Raw genomic sequence first — 24,652 nt, 5'->3', positions numbered from 1 at the left:
GGCTAGAAGTCATGTATGTTGCTTGTTTCCTCCAGACAGAGATGCTGGCCTGCTACTCTTTTGCAGATATTCCAACTAGCAGAACCTTGGCTAGAAGTCATGTATGCTGCTTGTTTCCTCCAGACAGAGATGCTGGCCTGCTACTCTTTTGCAGATATTCCAACTAGCAGAACACGTCATTATGACGCAACCAGGATCTTCTTGGATTTACCCATCAATGGAGAAAGATGACTTCAGGACTGATATTGTAATATCAAACACCACAGATATCAATACGGTTATCTGAAGTCTAAACAGAGACTTTTGTTTCATGTTTGGCTAAGGCTGAGCAGTTCACTCAACATTCTCTATTATTAATTATGAATGAAATAAGAGCCCAGACATGACAGTCTACTCTGTTCTCCTAGTTGAAGTGTGTATTTGTGTATGGTTTAGTACCTTCAGGGGGAGAATACCAGTACGTTATACTTAACTGGACGTCATTTGCTGTGAAATATTTGTAATACCTGGCCACTACCAGCCTATGCTGTTGATTCATCTACATATGATTTTTTAATACCTGGCCACTACCAGCCTATGCTGTTGATTCATCTACATATGATTTTTTAATGCCTGGCCACTACCAGCCTATGCATCTACAGATGATGTTTTAATGCCTGGCCACTACCAGCCTATGCTGTTGATTCATCTACAGATGATTTTTTTAATGCCTGGCCACTACCAGCCTATGCTGTTGATTCATCTACATATGATTTTTTTAATGCCTGGCCACTACCAGCCTATGCTGTTGATTCATCTACAGATGATTTTTTTAATGCCTGGCCACTACCAGCCTATGCTGTTGATTCATCTACAGATGATGTTTTAATGCCTGGCCTCTACCAGCCTATGCTGTTGATTCATCTACAGATTATGTTTTAATGCCTGGCCTCTACCAGCCTATGCTGTTGATTCATCTACAGATGATTTTTTTAATGCCTGGCCTCTACCAGCCTATGCTGTTGATTCATCTACAGATGTTTATGTTGTAAATACATACAAGGCCTAAACCCGAACCGAACCTATGGGCAGCAACCCACCAGGTTTATTACACCTGTAATAAAATACCAGATTGGTCTGCAGTCACACTGACAGGATGCATTTGCCTGACCTCTGACCTCTATTATTAGGACAGCTTTGATTGGATGTAGAAAGAGGTCATTGGCCCTGTTTGAATAATTAACGTGATCTGATAGATGACCAATCAAGGCATGTCCATGTCAGACTAGTGAATACTTCAGAGAAAGGAAGGATGCAGGTTTTCATTCAGGGCCTTTATAGGAAATGGAGCATGCTGTTTCTTAATGAGTGATCTACTGCCATCTATTGGTCAGTTCCTTCAATGGCAGCCAAGTGCCAGTGCCTTATTCACTATATTGTGAAGCACAACGACCTGTGGCTAAATATGTTGTAATTTGACAAAACGAAGTGTCATTGCTCAGAGCTAGATATACAATACTATATTTGCAGGTGAAAAATCTGTGTGAGAAATACGAGTTGCACGGAAAGCAGCTGGACATTTTCACTTTTTTATTACAAAGGTTGTGGATGTCTAGAGAGAAACCCTGTTTGTCCCATAACATACATACAGGCTGTAGTAAGCACGGTGAAAATAACAATGTGTTGTAATGTTAGAAAAGGTTCCCTACAAAGCAGTGGACGGATAACTACAGAAACTAGCAGTGTAATTATTATTTTATGATAAGAAGCGGCATTAAATTAAACATTTCAATGTTTTGAAGTAATAATTAAAAACATATGAATACAATATACAAAAATAATTCCTGGTTTAAAAAAAAAGAGAGATTTCTGTACATGAACAACACATCTACAGCAGTGGAGGCCTCTGACTGGAGGACGGCTCATAACGGCCAGAACAGAGCAAATGGAATGGTATCAAACACATGTAAGCCATGTGTGATGTATTTGATACCATTCCAGATTCCGCTCCGGTCATTACCATGAGCCCGTCCTCCCCAGTTAAGGTGCCACCAACCTCCTGTATTCTACAGTTCAAGTAGATGATCAGCACCCTTTGGTGTAATGTAACTTTTCCTCAATTACTCCCCCCCAAAAAATATTCCAGAGGCCAAACTCTAATGCATTAAATACAGTACTTTGATATTTCACTCTAGTCTCCAGTATACACCGCTGGATAACTAAGTCATTCAAGTATCTTGTAACATCATCAAATCATTTCACATTTAGTTTTCACCTGGCATGTGGTGCCGTGAGCACATACACATTGACAGAGAGCGATGCTGGCATGTGGTGGCGTGAGCACATACACATTGACAGAGAGCGATGCTGGCATTTGGTGTTATTCTTAAAGCCCAACAATTGGAAACCTGTAAACCACATGAGTGTTGTACAAATACAGAACCCTTTGGAGTGGCCAAGATGCCAGTCTTTGTACCAAAAACCCTGGCAGCCATTTTGTAGGCCTTAAGCTCACCAATGTGTTGCTGTGACAGCTTAAAGGAGAACTCCACCCAAAACATTTTGGACTATATCAACAATGGACTAATGAAACACATAGCAAAATATCGTTTTTGGGTGGAGTTTAAGTTAAAACCTAATTTACACAGTGAAAACCAGTGGTTTTTAAACCTCTCTTAGAGCCAGGTCAGTTACACGCTAGAAGTGCAACCGAGAAGCGTATCGATATCTCTTCGACGTCATGACTTATTACCAACACCAGTTTCTGAAATGTGTCATCATGGGAAACCTTTCAGCTTCCACAGATATCATTCACCTATGATCAACTGTTTTCCCTTTTCCTACGGATACCGTTTTTACAGAATCCCTCCAGAGCCAGCGAAACTCAACAATCAGAAGTATATTCTTAAATACTTAGTGCTAAAAGTAGAGTAACATCATCAGAATTGTTACTCAACAGATATATTAGTTAATATATAAATAACGTTGGGATATAATAAAGTCATGGGTGGAGCGATTACCAAGGTAGCTCAATCTTTCTATGGAAGATGGACTAGAAAAATAAATATGAGTGGTACCTAACTCCCACCACAGGAGGGCACTAAAACAAAAGACGACAACACTGCTTCCCTGTGTCCTCTGATAGTTATCGGTGTCCCACAGTCCAATCATGAGGAACTCGAGGGTGAAGTTTCCCCTAGGATCAGCTTCCCTTCCCCCAATCCTAACCTTAACCATTAGTGGGGAAACTGCAAACTGGCCCAAAATCAGAGTCTAGGGGCAACTTCGCCCTACATGATGAGGCACTTAAAGGAGGTATCGTATAGACTAGCATTCATTCATAAGGCGAAGCACCAGTGGTATGAAAGCAACACAGTTCGGTCATACAGAAAAGATACCCTGAGAGTCAGAGCGTGGGGACTAAAGCCAAAGCTAGCGCAGTCAGAGCACGTTTAGCCGGAGAGCAACATTTGTCCATTCCTCTCAGGCCACTAGGCAGTCTTTCAGGTTATAGCTAACAGCCACTGCCACTCTAAAAGGTCCCCAGACTTCTAATTGGTCAGTGGTTGGCTGATGTCCAGCCTCCTCTGGGCGGAGCCTCGTCGGCGGGCCACGGGGGTTGTGGTGGCCATTCCCAGGGTCCCTGGCGTCTGGAAGAAGGCCTTGGAGCCACCGCCAGCTGCCGCCTCCTCCTTGGGAGTCTGTGGTGTCTGTGGAGGAGAGGCAAGAGAGTGAGGCCCTGAAACCACACAGTTTAAGGAAAGCTGCCTCTGCCGAGCATCTCACTACAGATGAATAATCAACTCTGGCAGTAGAGTATCACTGTGACAGTATTCCATCTACCCCTCACCCCCTCTTCCAAATACCAGCCTTATAAAATACCACTCAATTCAATTCTAAGAAACAATGTTTTCCAGCGAAGGACACATTTCAGCTTGAACGGGGGGGGGGGCCCTGCGAAACCTAGCTATGCATTTCTAAGCAGAGCAAGCGAACCACCTGTTGGAAACAGACCACTTGTATACAGTCTTCATTCCATCAATGTTAGGAGGGGGAGTGCATAGCAGGGATGGGAGACCGTGTGCTGATTCATTTGTTATGGCTGAACACGTTGGCTCGTCCAATCATTAATAATGTCCCTTCATTTTGCGCCAAGAGTCTAACGAGTGAGCTTGTGTCCCAAATGGTACCCTAATCCCTACATAATGCACTACTTTAGACAAAAGTCCTATGGGCTCTGGTCAAAGATAGTGAGTTATAGCTATAGGGAATAGAGTCCAATTTAGGATGCAACCGGAGTCTGAGAAGTGTCTTCTCGAGGCACAGAGTGATGTCATCAGAGCTATGTTGGGGAGTTTAATTGTCTTTTAATGACCAAAAGATGAATGAACTCTGCTGAGGTGAAAAAAGCTATATTTTCCCTTTCGGGGATAATCTAAAGCAAACAAAAGCTGAACTGCTGTGGAGTAGTTAAAACATGATAAACGGAGTTTGATGGTGGCATTTCCAGTGTTTGTCTGCTACACAAAAGGTCATACATCATGTGACCGGATTTAACTGCTTTCCAAATATAATCTGATCCTTGTGAAGTGGTTAAGGCACGGTCTGTCTGTCTTCCTGCCTGTCTGTCTATCTATCTTCCTGCCGGTCTGTCTGTCTATCTATCTTCCTGCCTGTCTTCCTGCCGGTCTATCTATCGTCCCGCCTGTCTGTCTATCTTCCTGCCTGTCTGTCCATCTATCTTTCTGTCCATCTATCGTCCTGCCTGTCTATCTATCTATCTTCCCGCCTGTCTGTCTATCTATCTATCTTCCCGCCTGTCTGTCTGTCTGTCTGTCTGTCTGTCTGTCTATCTTCCCGCCTGTCTGTCTGTCTGTCTATCTATCTTCCCGCCTGTCTGTCTATCTTCCCGCCTGTCTGTCTGTCTATCTTCCCACCTGTCTGTCTGTCTGTCTATCTTCCCGCCTGTCTGTCTGTCTGTCTGTCTGTCTGTCTTCCCGCCTGTCTGTCTGTCTGTCTGTCTGTCTATCTTCCCGCCTGTCTGTCTATCTTCCCGCCTGTCTGTCTGTCTGTCTGTCTGTCTGTCTGTCTATCTTCCCGCCTGTCTGTCTGTCTGTCTGTCTATCTTCCCGCCTGTCTGTCTGTCTGTCTGTCTATCTTCCCGCCTGTCTGTCTGTCTGTCTGTCTGTCTATCTTCCCGCCTGTCTGTCTGTCTGTCTATCTTCCCGCCTGTCTGTCTGTCTGTCTGTCTGTCTATCTTCCCGCCTGTCTGTCTGTCTGTCTATCTTCCCGCCTGTCTGTCTATCTTCCCGCCTGTCTGTCTGTCTTCCTGCCGGTCTATCTATCTATCTATCTTCCTTCCTGTCTGTCTGTCTTCCTGCCTATCTCACCTGTGCCTCTGTCTGGATGAAGGTCAGAGACGGCCTGGTCTCCAAGGGAGAATGTGGAGGTATGGGTGCCGACCCGAACAGCGGGTGCTGCTCTGGACTGGAGAGGGCCGGCGCCACTGCCCCCCCATTGAACTCCGGGGCTCCGGCCACTGTGTAGGGCCCGGCGGATCCCACCACGAAGCAGGCGGGGGACATCATGGTGGACATGTTGAAATTGAGATTGGCATCGCCCCGGTTGGCCATGAGTGGGTAGGGGGAGAGGGTGGAGGAGGACACAAGGACATAGGGCAGGGTGCCAGCAGGTAGAGTCAGGCCGCCTGTCGTCTGACCAGCAGAGAGGAGGAAGTTGAGACTGTTGAGACCTGGAGGGGAGAGGGGTGAATGAGGATGAGTCATCTGTGAAAAATGGCACCCTATTCCCCATTTAGTGCACTATTTTTGACCAGCGCCCTATGGAACCATGAGGAGGGGGAGTAGACATCGCTTGAACCAACAGGAGACGAGGTGCAGCCAAAAATCACAAGAACATAGAAAAATAGGCGTGATCATCACTCACAATGCCTTTATCCTTGAAAGACTACAAATCCCTACATGGGACTGAGGTAGACAACAAGTCTATCAGCACTACCTGTACAGTCCAATATCCATCCTGGCACAGAGTCTAAGGTCATGTTTCAGAGACGCAAACTAAAAAAAATGATGCTAGTGTGGATAAGAGACATTAACCGAGCAACACTGCAACACTGACTGACTGGCACAGAGTTGTTTTTAACATAGCATACCTGCAGAGTTAGGCACATAGAGGTAGTGTGAAGGCCGGACCAGGTTGTTGTGGGGGCTCTGTCTGCCCACCTCCCCGTCTCTGAGGACTCTCAATAGGGCCTCTTCCCTGACTAGCCCCCCTGGGTGTCCTAGGGAGCTGGTCTTTGGGCTGGTGGTCATCTGACAGCTGTTTCCCTCCACACTCCTTCCCTCCACTCTCCTTCTCTAGGAAAATAAAAACAAGAGACATTTTGAGAGGAGTAGAGTGAAGTTGCCCCTAGATGCTGATCTTGGGTCAGTTTTGTATTTCCCCCACTAATAATTATGGTTAGGATTGAGGAAGGGAAGCTGATCCTAGAAATATACCTACATTTTTAGAGAAAAGGGTTCTTCAGCTGTCCCCATAGGAGAACCCTTTTTGGTTCCCGGTAGAACCCTCTGCACGGGTATAGCCTGTAGAACCCTGTAAGGTTCTAGATGGCACATTTGCATTCTAAGAGTGTAGGGAAACTTCCCCCCGGAGCCCGATGCGTGTGAAAAGGAAGATCAAATCAAACTTTATTTGTAAAGTGCGCCGAGTACAACAATAATAAACAGCTAGTAGCAGCAGTGTACAAAAGGGAGGGGGGGGTCCTAGGCCCCAGTGATGTACTGGGCCGTGCGCACTACCCTCTGTAGCGCCTCACGGTCAGATGCCGAACCGTTTCCATACTAGGTGGTGATGCAACCGGTCAGGATGCTCTCGATGGTGCAGCTGTAGAACTTTTTGAGGATCTGGGGACCCATGCCAAATCGTCTCCTGAGGGGGAAAAGGTGTTGTCGTGCCCTCTTCACGACTGTCTTGGTGTGTTCGGACCATGATAGTTGGTTGGTGATGTGGAAACCAAGGCACTTGAAACTCTACACTAGTTAATGGGGGCCTGTTCGGCCCGCCTTTTCCTGTAGTCCACGATCAGCTCCTATTCTTCAGTTTTTAATGTGACCCTCCCACAGCCCAATGCTGCAGCGCTCCCTAGTGCATCCCATAATTAATTTATGATGAGCTTTGATCACATTTCCCTCTCAAATAATGAACCATGAAATTGCATGGCTCATCTACAAAAATGATAGCTCTGTTTTGCTAATTTTTCAAGCACAAATAACGTGAACTGCTACGCTTCCTCTGCAGAGGATTTTGTGACTGCTTCAGGTGAATGTACCAGACTACTGGTAGGTAAGAAATACTGTGGATTTGAGCACACCTACCATGACTTCTCTCGCTCCTCAATTTGAATGGAAGTGAGAGGCTGAGATGAATAGTCTGGGGTTTTGTACAATTACAAATATCACATGCATCACCAAAATGATAATGCCATTGTGTTTAATTACAACTTGGAATCCCTTTATCCTGGTCAGGGAGCATGCAGTGATTCAGATTTTAATTTAATGCTTCGCTTTCGGGAATCATTAAGATTTTCTGCATTTTCTGAATGAAATCACAGCATGTATGACGATGAAATATACTGAAATAATGTCGTCCTCTACTACTTCAATGTCTTCATAATGTCGTCCTCTACTACTACAATGTCTTCATAATGTCGTCCTCTACTACTACAATGTCTTCATAATGTCGTCCTCTACTACTTCAATGTCTTCATAATGTCGTCCTCTACTACTTCAATGTCTTCATAATGTCGTCCTCTACTACTTCAATGTCTTCATAATGTCGTCCTCTACTACTTCAATGTCTTCATAATGTCGTCCTCTACTACTTCAATGTCTCCATAATGTCGTCCTCTACTACTTCAATGTCTCCATAATGTCGTCCTCTACTACTTCAATGTCTCCATAATGTCGTCCTCTACTACTTCAATGTCTCTATAATGTCGTCCTCTACTACTTCAATGTCTCCATATCGTCGTCCTCTACTACTTCAATGTCTCTATAATGTCGTCCTCTACTACTTCAATGTCTCTATAATGTCGTCCTCTACTACTTCAATGTCTCCATATCGTCGTCCTCTACTACTTCAATGTCTCCATAATGTCGTCCTCTACTACTTCAATGTCTCCATAATGTCGTCCTCTACTACTTCAATGTCTCCATAATGTCGTCCTCTACTACTTCAATGTCTCTATAATGTCGTCCTCTACTACTTCAATGTCTTCATATCGTCGTCCTCTACTACTTCAATGTCTCCATATCGTCGTCCTCTACTACTTCAATGTCTCCATAATGTCGTCCTCTACTACTTCAATGTCTTCATAATGTCGTCCTCTACTACTACAATGTCTTCATAATGTCGTCCTCTACTACTACAATGTCTTCATAATGTCGTCCTCTACTACTTCAATGTCTTCATAATGTCGTCCTCTACTACTACAATGTCTTCATAATGTCGTCCTCTACTACTACAATGTCTTCATAATGTCGTCCTCTACTACTACAATGTCTTCATAATGTCGTCCTCTACTACTACAATGTCTTCATAATGTCGTCCTCTACTACTTCAATGTTTCCATAATGTCGTCCTCTACTACTTCAATGTCTCCATATCGTCGTCCTCTACTACTTCAATGTCTCTATAATGTCGTCCTCTACTACTTCAATGTCTCCATATCGTCGTCCTCTACTACTTCAATGTCTTCATAATGTCGTCCTCTACTACTACAATGTCTCCATAATGTCGTCCTCTACTACTTCAATGTCTCCATAATGTCGTCCTCTACTACTTCAATGTCTCTATAATGTCGTCCTCTACTACTTCAATGTCTCCATATCGTCGTCCTCTACTACTTCAATGTCTCCATATCGTCGTCCTCTACTACTTCAATGTCTCCATAATGTCGTCCTCTACTACTTCAATGTCTCCATAATGTCGTCCTCTACTACTTCAATGTCTCTATAATGTCGTCCTCTACTACTTCAATGTCTTCATAATGTCGTCCTCTACTACTTCAATGTCTTCATAATGTCGTCCTCTACTACTACAATGTCTTCATAATGTCGTCCTCTACTACTACAATGTCTTCATAATGTCGTCCTCTACTACTACAATGTCTTCATAATGTCGTCCTCTACTACTTCAATGTCTTCATAATGTCGTCCTCTACTACTACAATGTCTTCATAATGTCGTCCTCTACTACTACAATGTCTTCATAATGTCGTCCTCTACTACTACGTCTTCATAATGTCGTCCTCTACTACTTCAATGTCTTCATAATGTCGTCCTCTACTACTACAATGTCTTCATAATGTCGTCCTCTACTACTTCAATGTCTTCATAATGTCGTCCTCTACTACTACAATGTCTTCATAATGTCGTCCTCTACTACTTCAATGTCTCCATAATGTCGTCCTCTACTACTTCAATGTCTTCATAATGTCGTCCTCTACTACTTCAATGTCTCCATAATGTCGTCCTCTACTACTACAATGTCTCCATATCGTCGTCCTCTACTACTTCAATGTCTTCATAATGTCGTCCTCTACTACTTCAATGTCTCCATATCGTCGTCCTCTACTACTTCAATGTCTTCATATAGTCGTCCTCTACTACTACAATGTCTCCATAATGTCGTCCTCTACTACAACAATGTCTCCATAATGTCGTCCTCTACTACTTCAATGTCTTCATATCATCAGCAGAAGCTCTCAATTTTCTAATCAATCAGTATAATGTTGCTAAGAAACTTGAGGAAACCTCTTTTCATTATGAAGTGATCGCTGAACATAAACAGCACATTCTTCTGAGTTATGTCTTTCACCTTCACATGTAATGAACCTCACAAAATCATGGGTTGCCTCTCAAATGGCACCCTATTCCCTATATAGTGCACTACTTTTGGTCAGGGCCCATAGGGAACAGGGTGTCATTTGGGAAATAGCCGTGGAGGAAAATGAAACTCCCTCCTTGGAGAAAACATTCCCGTACGTAAACAAACCATTTGGTAATTCACTGGTCTGACCCCCCCTCATGAGATCAGGCCTGAGTCCCAAGTGGCACCCTATTCCCTACATAGTGCACTACCCTATAGACCCTGGTCTAAAGTAGTGCACTATATAGCAAATAGGGTGCCATATAGGAAGCAACACAGATACTTCCAATACACATGTTGAATTAAACCAACAGAGGACAAAGTTATGTTCTGTGATCTTTAGAGTGGGTATAAATGGAGTGTCCAGACAGACAGGCAGTTCTGTGTGTGTGTTTGTGTGTGTGACTTCTCAGCAGTCGTATCAGTGTGTGTCACTTATAAATAACAAAAGGGCATCATTGGGAAGCTCATTATTGACAATGCATAAAGAGTGTACTGGTCACCTTGGAAACCAACCAGTGTGTTATTAAGAGTGAGGGTTATATTCAATCAGATCTGCTTTATGTGACATTGGCATAGAGATTGTTTTGGCGGTGTAAGAGGTGGAACTGCGTTAGAGCTGTGAAATCCACAAGCAGCTCACGTTATTATACCTAAAGCAGACATTGCCACTGGCTGCACAGAGTCGCATTATGAGAATCCCATGCAGCCTGGTTTACAAGACTGAACACTGATAGAACTCGTCATTATTTCTATGTAGTCCACCCTTTCTCCTTCTGAACTTTAACGTGAGTGGGACAATGATCAAGACCAATTTGACAGCGCCAATGCAGTTCCACCTCCGACACATCAGCTATGAGGGTGTCAGCTATCGCCGGTTAACACTTGATCTGATTGAATCTAGGCCTGAGACGTTACAGTGTGAGGCGTCGCTCTCCCTGACCGGTCTTATCGGTTGTCAAATCACCACGCTTCTAATTAAAAAGTTTTGTTTTTCACAACTTTCAGGGTGAGGAACCGTCTATCGTTAAGTAGTAAAACACTGAACTTCCCCTTTAAATGTGGATCATACATTACTGTGATTGGTCTAGCAGGAGGAGGATGATCTACAGTGATCTAAGGTCAGAGGTGGTCCTAGGTACAGTGTGGAAATATGGACAACAACTACCTGAAGCGTGTCAGGCTCATGGTCAGTCAGAGATCCACAGTACATCTGTGGATTTCACTTTTTCCACAAACTCACCTTTTCAGATAGCTCTGTCTCAGGTGACTCCCTCTTCTCCTCCACTCCTTCATCCTTCTTCCTCTTCTCCAGGATGTTCTCTCTGGACCTTGACCCCGGTGACCTTTGAACTTCCGTGGTCAGGCAGTCAAGCCCATCCTGCGCCTCCGGACCTCCGTACAGCATGACCACCGAGGCCTGGGACAGGCTGGGTAGATAGGCCATGTGGTGGGGATGGGGGGACAGGGGTCCCACGTATGAACCCTCTGGGTGGACGGGCACGGCCAGGGGGGCTAGGCCCGGGGAGCAGAGCAGGGAGTTGCCGTCACTGTGGGCGGGGCTCTGAAGTCCGCCGCTGGGGTGGGAGACACTGCAAAGACACAGAGGAACCAACTTAGACATATGTTTCTGTCATTCTCTCCAAGCAAATGCTCTGTAGCAGGGCTGTCAAATTCATTTCCTGGAGGGGCCGAGTGTCTGCGGGTTTTTGTTCCAATGAATGATATTAATTAGTTAGGAACTCTCTAGGTCTTAATCAGACATGGTCCTCTAGGAATTGAGTTTCACACCTTTGCATTATACTGTTTATAGAAAAAGATGGGACATTAGAATGTAGAAACATATAGTAATAAAGTCCTTAAATGCTATTTTTTCCAGAAAAACAAAACAATGTGGTGACTGTGCATTAGCCAGACCAGATTTCAACTGTAAAAAATACAACAACAAAACAATGTGGTGACTGTGCATTAGCCAGACCAGATTTCAACTGTAAAAAATACAACAACAAAACAATGTGGTGACTGTGCATTAGCCAGACCAGATTTCAACTGTAAAAAATACAACAACAAAACAATGTGGTGACTGTGCATTAGCCAGACCAGATTTACTGTAAAAAATACAACAACAAAACAATGTGGTGACTGTGCATTAGCCAGACCAGATTTACTGTAAAAAATACAACAACAAAACAATGTGGTGACTGTGCATTAGCCAGAGCAGATTTCAACTGTAAAAAATACAACAACAAAACAATGTGGTGACTGTGCATTAGCCAGAGCAGATTTACTGTAAAAAATACAACAACAAAACACTCCCTCTCAGCAGTCTGGAACCAGCAACCTTTACGACTCCTCCATCCCCACTCCAAAAACACTCATTCTCAGCAGTCTGGAACCAGCAACCTTTACGACTCCTCCATCCCCACTCCAAAACCACTCCCTCTCAGCAGTTTGGAACCAGCAACCTTTACGACTCCTCCATCCCCACTCCAAAAACCACTCCCTCTCAGCAGTCTGGAACCAGCAACCTTTACGACTCCTCCATCCCCACTCCAAAAAAAAAAACACTCCCTCTCAGCAGTCTGGAACCAGCAACCTTTACGACTCCTCCATCCCCACTCCAAAAACCACTCCCTCTCAGCAGTCTGGAACCAGCAACCTTTACGACTCCTCCATTGCCACTCCAAAAAAAAAACACTCCCTCTCAGCAGTCTGGAACCAGCAACCTTTACGACTCCTCCATCCCCACTCCAAAAAACACTTAGAGCAGCAACAGCCTCGAGACGGCTGTGGCTTGGCCACCGGTGAAATAGCCACCACATCCTTAGTAGAAATGGTCAGAAACCGAGAGGACCAGGAGACACTGCAGCCAACTCATGTAAAACATGTTAAACCAGCCTAAACAAACATCAGGGTAAGAGTAAAAACTCAAAGCCAACCATTACGAAAACCACCTTTTAGAAATGAAATGAACTGTGAGACGTGGACCAATAACAGTTTGCGGAGAGCTATTAAAGACCTATTAAAAACTCCAAGCCGGAGCCTCTGGAGCTGGTCATTTGCACGCATCACTTCCTCTAAGGGCCCAGTTTCCTGTTCCTGAGTTGCAACTAAATCACCATAGGCCATGTCTCAAATGGCCCCTTATTCACTATATAGTGCACTACTTTTGACCAGGGCACATAGGGCTCCCATAGGGCTCTGGTCAAAAGTAGTGCACTATAAAGGGTGCCATTTGGGACACCTTCATATATTTTATTCACGTGGCAGCCCTGTTGTATACCAGTGGACCTGATGTGTCATTACATTCAACCAACAAGCTAGTCCTTGGCAACAGGCAGTGTAATAGATCATGAAATGCAACACAGAAGTTGTAGATTGTTTGCAGTAAATCTAAGGTTATTACCACTGGATGGCGTATGAAAAGTGATGGCGTGATTAGGAACAGGATTGGTAGCAGCCTGGGATGTTTGGTGTGTGTGTGTGTGTGTGAGCCTCCTTCCGTGTGTGTTCTACTTACCCTGTAACAGAGGTTCCAAACTGCAGCCGGCACACAGCGCTGTTGCTCACACAACTTCTGGAATAGTCCACTGACTGGGGAAGCAGACCTGGACAGAACCGAGGGAGACGTGAGTTAATTACATTTACAGGTATTACTTTATTTGAATGGTCCCAAATAGATGGTTGGTAGATGTTCAGCTAACTAGCTGCTTGCCCTTAACCTTATCCTAGTCTTACCCCGACCTGTAACCCTAGCATATCAACAGATTAGTAGTTGGTTGACAGTTGACAGCTATGTGCTCTAACCCACATCACAACTGGTTCATTGGGAACCAGTTGTGATGTGAGCGGTCTGTCCTGACTCCTTACCCGTGACCTCTCTGCGTGGGCTGCTGGGCGCCGAGTTGACACGGCGTTGGCTGGCCACGGAGGTGGGCACCACATTGAAGGAGGCATGGCGTGCCAGCTTCTGTTTCCTGCCGCCCGGAAGAGCGATGGCCTCCGGAAGAGCGATGGCCTCCGGAAGAGCGATGGCCTCCGGAAGAGCGATGGCCTCCGGAAGAGCGATGGCCTCCGGAAGAGCGATGGCCGCCACAGCCTCTGAGTCCTCTGTTGAAAAACAGAGTGGTCAGTGAGTTCTGTGTGTCAGTAGGAGTAGGGTGAAGTTGCCCCTAGACACTGATCTTGGGGCAGTTTATCATTTTCCACACTAATAGTTAAGGCTAGGACAGGAGGAGAGGAAGCTGATCCTAGATCTGTGCCTAGGGGAAATTCATCCCAGAGCGTGTTAGTCTTGGTCAGTAGACAGGTTTATGAGTAGTTTTAGTAGAAGACAGTTCCATTATAAATGTATAATGCATCCATTTCCATTCACTGTAATATTGTTTTATAGATGGTCTCCCTATGTACTGAGCTGATGCCCTTCTGAACCAACATGGGAGTGATGTTATTTACCACCGAGGACCACTGTGTGAAAAGTGTTTTAATGAATGCTTTTAAGTGCTATCCTATGTGGATCCACATCTGGCTGTATTATTCACTACCCAAATCATTTCAATTCAATCTTACCATGTCTGCTGTGGAAGTCTGCCGGGCCGATCCACTTGAACGCAGGCTTCCTCCCCCTCTCCTCCCGGACGTGGACCTTCTTGATCAATCCCAGACTCGTCAGGACGTTGGCGATGTCATACAGCCGCCGCACCTTAGCTGAAGACAGATTTGAATCAGATTCGAACAACACAGTAAAAAGGCCAATGGGAGGGATGTCTGGAGGTGACGTTGCCCCTAGACACTGATCTTGGGTCAGTTTTACACCTTCCCCACTAATGTTTAAGGTTAGGATTATTAGAGGAGAAGTTGATCCTAGACCTGTACTAGGGGAAACTTCAACCTGCAGCTATTTGGTGGCTGGGTTGTGATCATTAGGCCCCAAAGGGAAGACACTGACTGAAACAGCCAGGGACTACCTGGACTTGATGTTGTGTCAGAGGCTCTTTGACTGCACAGCAAAACCCTCAAGATCCCTATGAGCTCTGGTCAAAAGTCGTGCACTATGTAGGTAATAGGATGCTTACTTTTGTACTTGCTGTGGCTGGCGGGGTCCTGGCTTTCCTCAATGAGGATTTTGGCGGCCACGTCCAGAGTGACCGTCTGGGTCCTGGACACCAGGAAGAGCATGACAAACTTCTGACTCATGATGCGTAGGGACTTGTCTTTCCTCGTGCTGGCGGCCGCTGCAAACAGACAAGCAGAACAAAGTTAAAGGGAATACTGGGTCCTATTCACTAAGTGGCAAACGGAAGAAGATGGACAGAAACAGGGAGGGAACTACCTGAACTTGTTTCCGCTTTTGCGTTGCAAAACGTTTTGCGATGGTGTGCACTAATGAATAGGGCGTTGCAGTGGCTTGTATGGTCTAGTGCTGCCGACAGCAGTTTACATACCAGTGTCAGCATGGGTTTGAATCTGACCTACAGCATGTCACACCCTCCTCCTATAACAATACTACTTTAATGTCCGTGTTACAGAGAACGATGGATATTTGATTCAAGTCCTGAGTTACCTGTCAAACAGGTGGTCTTGTCAAACAGGACCAGAATACGAACGACAACGTTCCTTATTCAGTGAGAGAAAGTGACCCTGCCCGCCTCTCAAAGGGACGTTATGACGGGAAGTGGAAGGCCTAGTGTTCTGCAGGACGGGACGCCAGGTCCAAGGCAACCACTGCCTCTCTAGGGAACAGTAGCTTTGGATTCTGTTAGCTAGCTACATGCAGCTACCTAGTTAGCCAATTAGCCACGTTGAAACGCACAGCCCAGCGTCGTCCCGGGTTAGGGTTTGGCCGGGGTAGCCGTCATTGTAAATAGTAATTTGTTCTTAACTAACTTGCCTAGTTAAATAAAGGTTAAATATTTTTTTTAAGAATTTGCCTTTAAGCCCAAGTCAGTAAAAGCATTCCTCATCGTCATGGAGACGAGGGTAGGGGGTAACGGCCTCACGGGTTTATCAAGGCTGATAGGATTATTTGTGTTAATGTGTGTGATGACCAAGCGCTCCTCGTCAATGTGATGGATCACTAATACAACTGGGAGATGACAGCAGAGGAATGGCGACAGGAGCGAAGCTTGGCGGCTGAGCTTTTGATGTGGCACATATTAACTAGTAATCTCCAAACGCCCGCTGAAGTTAATTAACCAGACCGTTTGACTAATAACGACACAGGGTATAAGTGATCCATTACCTGTCGTGAGAAGATTCCCCCCCAATCCTAACCTTAACCATTAGTGCGGAAAATGCAACACTGACCCAAGATCAGCGTCTAGGGGCAACTTCACCCTACTCCTATCATGGAGAAGGTTGACCTGAATACATTGCGGTCTAGAAAGTATCTTGTTATTTAGACAGAAAATCAGACAAAATTATTTTGTCAAACACACACCCTGCACATCCAAACAAATCCAAACTTGAGTTGCAGACGCAGCATGAAGGCACTCCAAATCTCCCATTGACATACATGCATTGACACCAAACTTCTAGCTTCAGTCACACATCCCAAATTATAATAATTCAACCCTGTGTCCATCAGCCGCTCCTGATGTAGCAATCGCAGATTGTCCCTTTAGGACAACGTAAAACTAACCCAAGGTCAGCGTCTGGGGGCAATATCCCCCTACTCTGCTCTCACCACAGCTGGAGTCTCCTTCACCTCCCTCCTCTGGGGTGTGTGTGGTGGCTCCCTCTCTGTGACCACCCTCACCGGCCTGCTCCATGTGCAGGTGGTAGCGCTGCTGCCTGCCCAACCCCTGCAGCTCGGCCAGGGTGGACCCCAGGCGCCGCCGCCCGTACCACACGTACTGGTTCTTAGCCACGCGCCCCACGATCATCAGAGACTCCAGGACGTTTACGATGTCATAGATCCGCCGCCGCTCCACCCCTAAAGACAGACAGACACCAGGGACAGGTCACACTGGGGTCAGCAACATGATGTCAGTGTTCTGTTATGTGAGCTGGTTAAAAAACAAAGCTCTAACTAAGGTACCTCAACAGGATTTAATGACACAGCAGACCATGTCTGGCTGCATCTTAACGTTCCTCAGTCTCAGACATTGCTTGGTTTATACTACAACCTGGTGCTATTCTGGAAGGTACAGTGGGATACGAGGGCTCTGCGTGAAGGTATCCATAGCAACCATTTCCAAAATCCAATAGTGCGTGATATTTCACATAGCTAATGTAATATCTGTTTTATGAGCTATTTCCATTATTGTCTTCCTTTCTATGCGGTTACCAATTATGGCAGCCTCCCTGAGCCGGGTCGTGTTCATTAGTCATAAAACGGAAGACAACGGGTCATTTGTAGCTGAGTTGCGAGAGCAAGATGCTTGTAACACAAGGGTAGTGGGATCGATTCTCGGTACTGCCCATATGTATAATGTCTGCACGCATGACTAAGTTGCTTCGGATAAAAGTGTCTGCTAAATGGCATTTATTATTTAACGGACTGAAACAGGGAGGGACTGTTGAAACATTTGCAAAACATTTTACATCGCTTGCCCTGATGAACATGACCCAGGTGTAGCTGTAACCTCCCTCTCTGGATTCATTGGCTCTTACCCAGGCTGGTAGACACCTCATCCAATGAGATACTGATGGTGTCAGAGGTTGGATAGTCCGGATAGAGGGCCAGGAACTTCTGGCACAGCAGGCCCAGGCTCTTCTGCTTCCTGCTGGGCTTCCTTTCCCCCTCTTCCTCCTCCTCGTCCACCACATCAAACTGATCAGAGAGACAAAGCATTGTCAAGAAAGTCATTGAGTCAAGAATTGTAATTTACTACAGCATGATATTTTTAAGATTTCAGCATCTATAAATCCATCAGTTGGAAGATGATAATAAAATCCAACAGTATGATAATGTCACTGTATATTCAAGATAGCCAGAAACTGCTGGTAGGATATGTTAACATTTGCTAATCTCAATCCATACAAATTACCCATAGCACATTACTAAATGCTTGCCCAAAGGCAGCCATCACCATCAATTCAGTATAGGAGGTCAGTGTCAGTGTCCCAAATGGCATCTTATTCCCTATACAGTTGACTAGTGTTGACCAGAGCCCTGTGGGCCCTGGTTAAAAAAGTGGTGCACTATAAAGGGAACAGGGTGCCATTTGGGGTGCAGTCGGTGAGTGGTCAAAGGGTACCTGGCACGGGCCATCCACCTCGACATCCTCCACTGCTCTCTCATTCTCAATGGGCCTAAACAGCACCTTCTTCATCTCTCTGTCGCGGATGTCAGGGCTGGCAGCACTGATGAGCATCCTGAGGTTGGCCGTGGGGGTCCAGGGGTCCGCATGGGGAGGGGCCCCCCGCTCAGAAGGCTTAACAGGGGTGCTCTGGAGGTGTTCCGGGGTGGGAGGCTTACTGCCATACAGCAGCATGGTGGCCGTGGTGTCCATCTTGTGAGGGGTGGTTCTTCTTCGCTCGACACATCTGTTTTCCTGGGAAGGAGCACAATGTTATGAACTTAAGTGGGGTGGAGTGATATGAAATGTGTTGCATTTGTAGGCGGATCTACTTCATATAAATAACGTAAACATAACTATCTTCGGTTTGTACTTTTTAATTACTGTTTATAATATTACACACACACACACACACACACACACACACACACATACATATATATATATATATATATATACACATATATATTCCCCCTCTCGCTCAACTTTTTTCATTCAACTTTTTCCACCCCGGACGCTTTATCTGGACATGGTTCTACAGAACCTCCACCAGCCAAAGCTAAGTGGCAACATTAACATGAAGACTAAGAATGGCTGTACTCATAATATACAGGACAACAATCGCCTTATGGTGAGGATAGCCGTGCTACAAGCAAAGCTTCAGACACAATCATTAGGCAAGGGTCATAAGTACAGATAGTAATATAAATCATCTCGCACGGTCCCAGCAGCCAGACAATTTTCTCATGGCTTCTGGAAGGAAATACTGTAGGAATGCTCAACCGGTTCTCCCCATTAAGCAACAAGTCAGAGTCCGAGTCTTCTCTGGTCTCTCCTCAACCCGTTACGGGGTCTGAGACGCCGAAGCCTCCCACCATTAGCTCTGACAAATTGAACACCGTAGTCATTGCCGACTCCATTTTCCATAGTATTAGACTTCCAGCGATCATACACTGTTTACCAGGGGGCAGGGCTACCGACATTAAGGCTCATCTGAAGGTGCTGGCTAAAGCTAAAACTGGCAAGTGTAGAGAGTATAGGGATATTGTTATCCACGTCGGCACCAACGACGTTAGGATGAAACAGTCAAGAGGTCACCAAGCGCAACATAGCTTCAGCGTGTAAATCAGCTAGAAAGATGTGTCGGCATCGAGTAACCGTCTCTGGCCCCCTCCCAGTTAGGGGGAGTGATGAGCTCTACAGCGGTCTCTTGCAACTCAATCGTTGGTTGAAAACTTTTCTGCCCCTCCCAAAAGATAGAATTTGAGGATAATTGGCCCTCATTCTGGGACTCACCCACAAACAGGACCAAGCCTGGCCTGCTGAGGAGTGACAGACTCCATCCTAGCTGGAGGGGTGCTCTCATCTCATCTATGAACATAGACAGGGCTCTAACTCCTCTAGCTCCGCAATGAGATAGCCAGCCTGCCAGCTTAGTGGAGTCTGCCACTAGCACTGTTAGTGTAGTCAGCTCAGCTATCCCCATTGAGACCGTGTCTGTGCATTGATCTAGGTTGGGCAAAACTAAACATGGCGGTGTTCGATTTAGCAATCTCACTGGAATAAAGACCTCCTCCATTCCTGTAATTATTGAAAGAGATTGTGATATCTCACATCGCAAAATAGGGCTACCTAATGTTAGATCCCTCACTTCCAAGGCAGTTATAGTCAATGAACTGATCATAATCTTGATGTGGCTGGCCTGACTGAAACATGGCTTAAGCCTGATGGATTTACTGTGAGGCCTCACCTCCTGGTTACACTAGTGACCATATACCCCACGCATCCTGCAAAGGCGGAGGTGTTGCTAACATTTACGATAGAAAATTTAAATTTACAAAAAAAAAAAAAAAGACTTGAGTTTTCATCCTTTGAGCTTCTAGTTAGGAAATCTATGCAGCCTAATCAATCACTTTTTACAGCTACTGTTTATAGGCCTCCTGGGCCATATACAGCGTTCCTAACTGAGTTCCTATTGGACCTTGTAATCACGGGAGATAATATTCACATTTTTGGTGACTTTAATATTCGCATGGAAAAGTCCACAGACCCACTCCAAAAGGGTTTCGGAGCCATCATCGACTCAGTGGGTTTTGTCCAACATGTCTCTGGACCCACTCACTGCCACAGTAATACTCTGGACCTAGTTTTGTCCCATGGAATAAATGTTGTGGATCTTAATGTTTTTCCTCATAATCCTGGACTATCGGACCACGATTTTATTACGTTTGCAATCGCAACAAATAATCTGCTCAGACCCCAACCAAGGAGCATCAAAAGCCATGCTATAAATTATCAGACAACCCACAGATTCCTAGAGGCCCTTCCAGACTCCCTCCACCTACCCAAGGACGTCAGAGTATAAAAATCAGTTAACCACCTAACTGAGGAACTAAATGAAATCTTACGTAATACCATAGTGCAGTCGCACCCCTAAAAACAAAAAACATTTGTCATAAGAAACTAGCTCCCTGATACACTGAAAATACCTGAGCCCTGAAGCAAGCGTCCAGAAAAATGGAATGGAAATGGCGGTACACCAAACTGGAAGTGTTCCGACATTGCAAAAATCAGAAACATTCTGTCCAAAAATGATGCAGAAAAATGTATCCATGCTTTTGTTACTTCTAGGTTAGACTACTGCAATGCTCTACTTTCCGGTTACCCGAATAAAGCACTACATGAACGTCAGTTAGTGCTAAACAAGGCTGCTAGAATCCTGACTAGAACCAACATTTTGATCATATTACTCCAGTGCTAGCCTCTCTACACTGGCTTCCTGTTAAGGCAAGGGCTGATTTCAAAGTTTTACTGCTAACCTACAAAGCATTACATGGGCTTTCTCCTACCTATCTTTCCGATGTGATCCTGCAGTACATACCTACATGTACACAACGGTCATAAGAAGCAGGCCTCCAGCAGGCAAACAGCTGGAGGCCGGGGTTTCTCCTATAGAGCAACATTTTTAAGGAATGGTCTGCCTATCCATGTGAGGGACGCAGACTCAGTCTCGACCTTTAAGTCTTTATTGAAGACTCATCTGTTCAGAAGGTCCTATGATTGAGTGTAGTCTGGCCCAGGGGTGTGAAGGTGAACAGAAAGGCACTGGAGCGATGAACCGCCCTTGGGGTCTCTGCCTGGCCGGTTCCTCTCTCTCCACTGGGATTCTCTGCCTTTAACCCTATTACGGGGACCGAGTCACTGGCTTACTGGTGCTCTTCCATGCCGTCCCTATGAAGGGTGCGTCACCCGAGTCCCTGACGTGATCTTCCTGTCCGGGTTGGCTCCCACCTTGGGTTCGTGCTGTGGGGGAGATCTTCGTGGGCTATACTCTGCCTTGTCTCAGGGTAGTAGGTTGAAGACATCCCTCTAGTGGTGTGTGGGCTGTGCCTTGGCAAAGTGGGTGGGGTTATATCCTGCCTGTTTGGCCCTGTCCGGGAGTATCGTCGGACAGGGCCAGTGTCTCCCGACCCCTCCTGTCTCAGCCTCCAGTATTTATGCTGCAATAGTTTGTGTTGGGGGGCTAGGGTCAGTCTGTTATATCTGGAGTATTTCTCATGTCCTTTCCGGTGTCCTGTGTGAATTTAAGGATGCTCCCTCTAAGTCTCTCTTTTTCGCTCTCTTCTCTCAGAGGACCTGAGCCCTAGGACCATGCCTCAGGACTACCTGGCCTGATGACTCCTTGCTGTCCCCAGTCCACCTGGTCATGCTGCTGCTCCACTTTCAACTGTTATGCCTGCGGCTATGGGACCCTGACCTGTTCACTGGACGTGCTACCTTGTCCCAGACCTGCTGTTTTGGACTCACTCTCTACCACATCTGCTGTCTCTAACTCTGAATGATTGGCTAAGAAAAGCCAACTGACATTTACTCCAGAGGTGCTGACCTGTTGCACCCTCTACAACCACTGTGATTATTATTATCTGACCTTGCTGGTCATCTATGAACCTTTGAACATCTTGGCCATGTTCTGTTATAATCTCCACCCGGCACATCCAGAAGAGGACTGGCCACCTCTCAGAGCCTGGTTTCTCTATAGGTTTCTTCCTAGGTTCTGGCCTAGGGGGTTTTTCCTAGCCACCGTGCTTCTACATCTACATTTGGATTGCTTGCTGTTTGGGGTTTAAGCTGGGTGTCTGTACAGCACTTTGTGACATTGGCTGATGTAAAAAAGGGCTTTATAAATCAATTTGATTGATTGCTTTAGTTCATGTGAGAAATAATCTTATTTCAAGACACTCCAGGCATGTCATATAAAAGTGCTACAAATTCACAAAAAGAGGAATTGACTCTGAAGATTGTTTCCCAGGTGTCTCTTCAATAAGGAATAATAAATAATAAGGAATTGAAGGGTTCATTTGACTTGGAATAAAAACATACCTTCTGATCATTTCTGCTTCCAACTTCCTCCATGTCTGCTTTGCTCTTCTTTGGACTTATGAGATCTCTCAAAGCTAGACATTCAACTTCCATCTGAAAAACAATTAGCCATATCATATTCATTTGCCTCTGAACTGTGCAGAAAGGTCATTATTTAGTTTCATACAGTCATATTTCAGTCACTACTTTGCTATTGCCAAATACAGCAAATAGATCGATCTATTAAATGGCCGTAAGATATCAGTGGTCAGAAGATTTTGGCGCAAAGACCTTAGCCCACCTAACGTTAGCTGACGTATCTAGCTAGCTAACAAGCTAACTATCACATCTAATTCTGACACATTGAATATTGCTACTGTAAAAGTCATTTTGACAAGACGAATACACAATAAATAGCTAAATTGTAGCTATAGTACACAATGGAAACACTTTGCAAAAAAAGGATGCAATCTTGGGAAGTATTTTCTAAAAGCTAGCAGGTTGCAAGACAAAAATGATATATACTGTTAATCAATAAACAAAACATTTGTCTTTACTTAATACATAAATACCTTGCTACATTATTTACCTGCTGGCTGTCATCTAACTTACTGTAGCTAGGCTAGCTAACGTTAGTGATTATTATTTACTCACCTTCTTCAGCGTTTCCTACGTAACGTAAGAAGATAAAGTTGTCAATACCAACGTACAGTATCTCCAATTGCACAGACTTACTGGTGGTACGTTGTTTAACTCAAATCAACATAACTTTAATTTCTTAAATAAGCGGGCTTTCTTCTAATATCCAGCTGTAAAACTTCTCCTGTTCCGCTGAAGTTACTTGTGTTGGAATTGCATTACTGAACAGGAATAGCTACAACCAAAAACACCCGCTAAAGCTTTTTTTTCTGGCGCTCTCATGCGTTTCACTCAGTCGAGCCAATCAGCATCTAGATGTTGTGACGCGTACAATTGATTTATCCAATAGGCAAGGGGCAACAGCCACGCCTCTAAAGATTCTTGGCGGGGCAGTCCGCGCGGTCTTGACTGAGATTCGTGCTGTTCAGTTTGACTGCTGCTGTTCATGGTGTTTGAGTGGCATAGCCGCGCACTTAGAAACCCTATTAATAACCTTAATGACAGAGGCGTTGTTGTTGCATGTATCGACTACGGACCCACTGCGGTTCCATCTAATTAGCTTGCGTGGCTCAGGGAAACAGATGGGACAGGAGTGGGTGGCGCTCATTCTACCTGTGACACCGCGCGAAAAGTTGTAACGTGAGGAGCCCAATACCCAGGGTCCCGCCCTCAGGCTTTCCCAGTTCCTCGAGTTGTCCCGGTTATCACATAATCCCCGCCCAATATTTCAAGACTGTTTACTTTGAAAAATGTAGGTTTACAGAAATAATATATAATTCATATTCTTGATTTATTTGCAAAAAACTAAATGTTTCTCAGATACATGGGATTGCATATTTAATGTATTAGCAATTATTGAATTGTAAATGTATACAGTGCAAAATTAGCAAAGGAGAACAATTGGCTATTGATTGGTCCTGGTTGCCTATGCTATATATCTACTTTCAGAGAGATAGCATCTTCCCAAAGCACCTGAAACCCTGCCTCTTTAAAAAGTATTTTAAATAATCTCCCTCCTCACCTCGCCCCTGTTAAAAAAACTTTCCTGAACCAACACTTGCTCTTGAACCCCCCCCCCCCCCCCACCTTCTAGCTCTGGCTTTGTTTATAGCTACTTTACTGAGAGAAAGTGTACTTACTATGACTGTGATATGTGGTTGTCCCACCTAGCTATCTTAAGATGAATGCACTAATGTCTGCTGAAGGACTAATATGTCAAATGTGCAATGTTGCATTCTCTGCATGGACAGGGTGGATGGCAATATACTTTCAACAACAATGTGGATTTGTTCTCTCTCTGAGAAGCTCTATTTGTCACCCAAAGAGCTGATCGTAGGCTATGTCATTGGATCCATTACAGTAGATAGCCCATTCTTCTCAGTATTCACAAGTGTGTCTGTGTGTCTCACCAAGGCAGTGTCGTGGCATTGCCTTTTGTTATAAAGAAAAAACGTAGGATGACTTTGTGTGAAGCATCGTAT

The 24,652-nt window shown here is 45.0% G+C and overlaps 1 protein-coding gene across 1 annotated transcript; it reads right to left on the bottom strand.

The window, feature by feature from the left end:
- Positions 1–1,554: 1,554 nt before the first annotated feature.
- LOC110499754 (transcription factor E2F7) lies at positions 1,555–23,813 on the bottom strand. Its single transcript, XM_036945146.2, has 13 exons — positions 23,187–23,813; positions 22,554–22,646; positions 18,132–18,428; positions 17,545–17,704; positions 16,616–16,864; positions 15,006–15,164; positions 14,500–14,637; positions 13,801–14,040; positions 13,451–13,538; positions 11,174–11,522; positions 6,152–6,356; positions 5,370–5,731; positions 1,555–3,689 (listed from the first exon to the last, which is right to left on the bottom strand). Exons 2-13 carry the CDS (start codon positions 22,644–22,646, stop codon positions 3,531–3,533), a joined length of 2,499 nt encoding a protein of 832 aa, XP_036801041.2. The 5' UTR covers positions 23,187–23,813; the 3' UTR covers positions 1,555–3,530.
- Positions 23,814–24,652: the final 839 nt, after the last annotated feature.

Source organism: Oncorhynchus mykiss, chromosome 21 (genome assembly GCF_057628025.1).
Source record: "Oncorhynchus mykiss isolate SJ-2025 chromosome 21, ASM5762802v1, whole genome shotgun sequence".
Taxonomy (NCBI): domain Eukaryota; kingdom Metazoa; phylum Chordata; class Actinopteri; order Salmoniformes; family Salmonidae; genus Oncorhynchus; species Oncorhynchus mykiss.
Note: the sequence above shows the minus strand (reverse complement) of the source record. Positions and strands in the feature narration are given on the sequence as shown.